Source organism: Lipotes vexillifer, unplaced genomic scaffold (genome assembly GCF_000442215.2).
Source record: "Lipotes vexillifer unplaced genomic scaffold, Lipotes_vexillifer_v1.1 scaffold474, whole genome shotgun sequence".
Taxonomy (NCBI): domain Eukaryota; kingdom Metazoa; phylum Chordata; class Mammalia; order Artiodactyla; family Lipotidae; genus Lipotes; species Lipotes vexillifer.
The window spans coordinates 2,707,241-2,713,717 of NW_006772385.1; the positions used below are offsets into that span (position 1 = coordinate 2,707,241).

Below are 6,477 nucleotides of genomic sequence, written 5' to 3' on the forward strand. Positions count from 1 at the left end.
ATGTATGTATACACACACACACACACACACACACACACACACACACACACACACACACACACACACACACAAGCATCCCCTGCTTTTCCCAAGGTTGCTTTATATCATTTCGCTTTTATGAAAAACCTATATTAGTGCCTGTTTTTGCTAACCCAAAGAAATCTGAAGAGGATTTTCACTTTTACAAAAAAAAAAAAAAGGGCAAAAAGCAAAAATACTGTTCACCATTGGTTTTGCAGCAAGGGAGGCTGTCATAGCGGCAGTGTGCACCATGGGCAGCAAGAGTGGCACCACCAAGCTCTTTCCTGGAACTACATGCAGCATCTCAGCATCAAGCCATCATAACTTTGAACTGTGTCTGGGATCTATGCTTTATCTTGATTTATTTTGTAAATCCATTAGTAAGATGTGTCCTAAGGTAATTGCTTCTTTGCTTTGCGCCATTTCAGCTTACAAAAGGTTTCATAGGAACACTGTACTTTTGTGTAACGGGGGAAACGTGTGTGTGTATAATTTAATTCAATTTTTTTAAATAAAAGAGTTCCTTAGGGGAAGGTAGTAGTAGGATGTTATGAGATCTCAGATCTTTGTCTTGGTGGGCAGGAGATATTGTGTGACTTCTTTTTCTAATTCCAGTAAATTTGGAATTGTTTATTCATTAAAGAGATTGATAAGCAGAAATTTTTCAGTGTATTGAGTATAACTGTCTCAGTGTAAATTTCAGCCTGTTACTTTTTCGCTTATCTCCCTTCCTCCCTCCCTCCTTTTTTCCTTTCTTCCTTTTTTCTGTCCACCCAATACTGTATTCATTTTTTTTTAAATTTAATTAATTAATTTATTTTTGGCTGTGTTGGGTCTTCATTTCTGTGCGAGGGCTTTCTCTAGTTGTGGCAAGCGGGGGCCACTCTTCATCGTGGTGCGCGGGCCTCTCACTATCGCGGCCTCTCTTGTTGCGGAGCACAGGCTCCAGATGCGCAGGCTCAGTAGTTGTGGCTCACGGGCCTAGTTGCTGCGCGGCATGTGGGATCTTCCCAGACCAGGGCTCGAACCCGTGTGCCCTGCACTAGCAGGCAGACTCTCAGCCACTGTGCCACCAGGGAAGCCCCCAATATTGTATTCTTTTTACTTCTTTTTAGTTGCCTGGGTCATATGGAAAGAGGTTCATTGACCTTTATAAGAAACTGACTAAGAGCTTTTCAAAATGGTTGTAGCATTAGAGTCCAGCAGTGCATTTGAACTCTAGTTGTTGTACATATTTACCAACATTTGTATTGTCAAGTCTTGTTTTATTTTAGTCTTTCTAAGTGTGTGTATGAGAAATAATATCTCCTTGTGGTTTTTATTTGCATTTCCCTTCTTTATAAAGGTGTTGAGCACTATTCATGTCTGTCCATTGTCCATATGTTTTGTGTGTGTGTGTGTGTGTTAAGTGTCAAAATGTTTTACCCATTTGCTATTTTGGGGGGGTCACTTTATTATTGAGCTGTAGGTGTTCTTTGTGTATGCTAGACATGAGAGCATGTCATGAATATATTTACATAATATTTAACATATATACATATACACATATGCATGCAGAAATACGTGTATGTGGGTGTAATATTTCCTTCTGTCTGTAGCTTTTGCCTTTTCATTTTCTCAGTGGTGTCCTGTGATAAACAGAAGTTTAACATTTGAAAAAGTACAGTTTATCACTGTTTTCTGTTATGGTTAGTGTTTTTATATCTTCAGATATCTTACAAAGGCCACAAATTACAATATCTATTCTTAAAGTGTTATTAGCATTATTATTGTACTTTTATATAATATGTAAGTTTTATGTAATATGTAAAGTTTTACACTGTGTAGTTCCCTTTGCACCCTCATCTTTGAGCTATGATTATATATTATATTTAGGAACACATTATAAACCCAATAATACAATGAAATGTTTTAAAAAGAATCAATTGATGGGACTTCCCTAGTGGTGCAGTGGTTAAGAATCTGCCTGCCAGTGCAGGGGACACGGGTTCGAGCCCTGGTCTGGGAAGATCGCAAATACTGCAGAGCAACTAAGCCTGTGCACCACAACTACTGAGCCTCTGCTCTAGAGCCTGCGAGCCACAACCACTGAAGCCTGTGTGCCTAGAGCCCGTGCTCCACAGCAAGGAAAGCCACCGCAATGAGAAGCCCGCGCACCACAATGAAGAATAGCCCCTGCTTGCCACAGCTAGAGAAAGCCCTAACGCAGCAACGAAGACCCAACACAGCCAAAAATAATTAATTAAAAAAAAAATCAATTGTTTTTTTAAAAAACTTAAGAGTTAAAAATATGCTTATCTACATATTTACCATTATTGGTTCTCTTTCCTCCTGTATATAGGTTGGCATGTTTATCCAGTATTATTTTTTTCATCCTGTAAAATTTTCTTTATCATTTCTTGTAATGCAGGTCTGCTGCTCACAAATTCTCTCAGCTTTTTTTTGTTTAACCTAAAAATATCTTTATTTTAGCATCAGTTTTGAAGAATATTTTGTTGGACGTATGACTCTGGGCTTTTTACTTTTCCCTTTCCATGCTTTAAAGATGTTCCATTACCTCTGAATCTCTCCATTGTTTGTGATAAAAAAAAAATTAGCTGTATTTTGTATGGTTAGTTCCCTTCTATGTAATGTGTTTTTACTTCCCTGACTACTTATAAAATGTTCTCTATATCTTTGCTGTTCAACAGTTTGACTGTGATGGTGTGCTTTTCTTTGTATTTACTCTGCTTGAAGTTCACTGAGCTTCGTGAATTTGTAGGTTGATATTGTCACCAAATTTGAGAATTATGTTAACCACTATTTCACCAGTAACGTTTTTCTGCCCCTTTCTCTCCCTCTTTTCCTTCTATGATTCCAATTACGTGTATGTTAGGCCACTTGATGTTGTCCAAAAGTCACTGAGCCTCTATTATTTTCCCAATTTTTTTTCTCTTAGACTTCAGATTACATAGTTTCTGTTGCTGTGTCATTGACTATTTCTTTTGCAGTCTCAAACTTAATCTTAAGGTCATCTGTTGAATTTTCAATTTCATGTATTGTAATTTTCAGTTCTAGAATTTACATTTAGTTTTACGAATGGTTCTTATTTCCCTTAAAATAGTTGAGATTCCTCATCCCTTCACTCACTGTATTTATCTTTTATTGGATGTTGTTGATTATATTTTGAAGAGCTGTCTTAAATACTTGTCTGTTTCTTTTGTTTTATTTTTTTAAATAAATTTATTTATTTATTTTTACTTTTGGCTGCATTGGGTCTTTGTTGCTGCGCATGGGCTTTCTCTAGTTGCGACGAGCAGGGGCTACTCTTCATTCTGGTGCACAGGCTTCTCATTGCCGTGGCTTCTCTTGTTGTGGAGCACAGGCTCTGGGCTCGCGGGCTTCAGTAGTTGTGGCACGCGGGCTCAGTAGTTGTGGCTCACGGGCTCTAGAGTGCAGGCTCAGCAGTTGTGGCGCACAGGCTTCGTTGCTTTGCGGCATGTGGGATCTTCCCAGGCCAGGGCTCGAACCCGTGTCCCCTGCATTGACAGGCGGATTCTTAACCACTGTACCACGAGGGAAGCCCCTGTTTCTTTTGATTATCGTTTTTCTCAATTAAGGGTCATACCTTCCCACTTCTTTGTATTCCTAGTAAATTTTTATTGTATCTTGGGCATCATGAATGTTAAGATGTAGGGAATGTGGATTATTTTTTTCTTTCATTTAAAAGGTGTTGGATTTTATTCTGGAAGGCAGATTATTTATGAGAAGAATGCCTTGATCTCGTCAGGTCTGGTTTAAAAAAATTTTTTTAGGGTGTTTCGATATTGGTTTCACACTTAGTTCTAGGTCATGGTCTTTACTCTAGGGCAAGAGTTGGGCACACTGTGGCCTGTGGGCCCTCCCTTGGTTTCTGTAAGTAAAGTTATATTGGAACACAGCTGCACTCATTTATTTATATATTGTCTATGGCTGCTTTTGAACTACAGTGGCCTAGTTAAGCATTGCAGGAGAGACCAGATGATTCATAAAGCCAAAATTATTGACTCTCTGGCCCTTTATGAACAAGTTTGCTGATACCTACTCTAGGGTATGGCCCTTATTCCTGAAGTGTGGCAATTCTGGAATCTCAGATGAATGTCCAATGGGGTTATTAAGTTTTCTCCTTTCTGGCTGGCCTGGAGCTCTAGCAACTCCCATAAAAGTGACCTCTCTGATTATGTCTTAGCTTTGGAATGGCTGTTCACTGGTAGGCCTGCCCACTCCAGACCCAAGCCCTAACCTTCAGAGAAACTCCATATGGACTTCTGGAGCCCCTGTTTTCTCTGCATCTCAGGCCTGAAAATTCCAGTTGTTTCAGCTGCCCCAAACATTCATCCCTGCTCCTTGGCTCAGTGAGGTCACTGTGCTCTGCTTGGGTGCTATCTCCCAGTACCATGGTCTGGAAAGTGTCCTGAAGAGTGAGGTCAGGGTCAATTTGGGCTTTGTCTCATGTGTTTTCCCACTGTCAGGAATCTCAGTCCTTCACTGCCTATTGTCAGTGCCTGAACATGGCTCACGTGTTTTGTTTAGTTTACTAGATTGTTAAAGAAAAGGGCAAATCCAATACCAATGAGTGAGTCATGATGGGATGTGGAAGTCTCAGTCTTTCATTCAAAATTTTTTTTTTCTATTAGTAAAAACAAAATAATTTGCCAAAATCTCACTTATCATCCAGATATTAAATTTGAAGAGAAGGATAATAAGTTGTGCTGTCATACGGTTTGGTTGGAAATTTTTTTTTTGTCCCAAAGTTGGCACGTGACTCATTATTGATTAAGAATTAGCTTATGGTTAGATTTACAACCCAACTTCTGTTCACTAGTGTATTTTCTTAATATTTCATTTTATATTTTAGATAAAAGTTCCAATCAGACTTTTACCCCTACTATGTATTATGACACTGTGATCTGTATTTTATTTAGGTTCACTTTAAATTGGCTTTTTCTAGGACGATATCTTCTCTCACAATCAAGGAACCCCTGCATTCCCCTGCCAAGTATATATTTGTAAATAAAACTTTAGATATTGTTTGAGAGAATAACTCCATCTAAGACAACTGGAATTAGTGATCATCTGTTTAGCAATTAAATTTTTGGTGAAAAATAGCAGTTACATAGCAACTTGATTGTTTAACCATACCACCATTTAGGAAGTCATGTGCCACAAGAAATGAACCTTTTTCCAGCAATGGTGTTGGCGTGTGAGTTCCACATGAGCTTCAGACTCCTCTGCTGTGCTTTGTCGATGGAACCGCTTTTAAATCTCAGTCACAGAACTTGTGAAAAAAGGGGTTTCTGAATGCTGACATGAAATGGTTTTGTTTCCACAGCTCTTCCTGGGTCCCTCGTGGAAATTACATAGAGTCCAATCGTGATGACTGCACGGTATCCTTGATCTACGCTGTGCACCTCAAGAAGTCAGGTTATGTTTTCTTTGAGTACCAGTATGTGGACAACAACATCTTCTTTGAGTTCTTTGTAAGGGCTTTTATATTCTAGAATTCACTTTTTAAAGGACATTCATATAAAATTTCTCTTAATCATTTGTTCCCATTCCATTGTATGCCTCCTTGGTTTTTGTGTTAAGTGAAGCTTTCAGTATGAAAAGAAGTGTTATTTTTTGTCTATAATATTTTCTGGTTAATATTGTTTCTTTAACTTTGAGCTCTCACCTTGTAGAGTAACACTGGGCTTGTTTTTCCTTTTGGATGTGATTATTGGGAGACCATTTGGTGGAGACTTTTTGTGTGACATATATTTTCCCCAAGATTCATTAAAAATTTTTTTATAGCTACAGATGCTACTTTGTTTAAAGATATGTTTTTACCAATTTTAGTTTTTGTTTAAAAGGCTTTTTTTCTCTTTGCAATTTCAAATATTTGAGTTATTTAAGTGTATTCACGGGCAGTTAGGAGTGTCTCTGTGTTTCTGATTCTGCCGGTTTTGTACAATCCAGTGGAATCAATGGATGAGATAGTTGATGTCTCTGACAAGAGATTAAATAACATTACAGAATATAGGAAAAAGCAGTAGTCTAACAGAATGGGCTGTTACCATGAAAATTATTTAACTGTTTATATAAACTGTATCTAATCTTGCAAATATTTGTGGCAGTGACTCAGATACTTGAGAAAAACTTCTCAGATTGACTTCTTAAACCAAAAAGAAGTGTGTGTTGCGCAGGCAACTGGGAAGATAACTTGTGAATGTTTCTGGGGTCCAGATTTCAGGAATAAATGTACTGATACTGCTAAAGCAAATTTATATTGCTCTTGATAATGGAAGTTTCTAAATCAAAAGTTTGCCAGGAAGAGAGATTTTCCATGAAGGTATGAGCCTTCGGCTCGAAGTCAAGAGATTCTGGCTCAGGTCCCAACCCTGCAATTGTTAGTTGTGTGTTATTGGACAATTAAGTTAACTTTCTAGCCCTCGGCAT

At 38.2% G+C, this 6,477-nt stretch overlaps 1 protein-coding gene across 3 annotated transcripts in view; it reads left to right on the forward strand.

Annotated features, from left to right (window-relative positions):
• ELAPOR2 (endosome-lysosome associated apoptosis and autophagy regulator family member 2) overlaps positions 1-6,477 on the forward strand; it is a 191,349-nt gene that overhangs the window by 117,563 nt on the left and 67,309 nt on the right. For all 3 annotated transcript variants that reach the window (XM_007447473.1, XM_007447475.1, XM_007447474.1), the window contains one exon: positions 5,372-5,519. In XM_007447473.1, the coding sequence (XP_007447535.1) occupies positions 5,372-5,519 (148 nt within the window). The remainder of the gene's footprint in view (positions 1-5,371; positions 5,520-6,477) is intronic.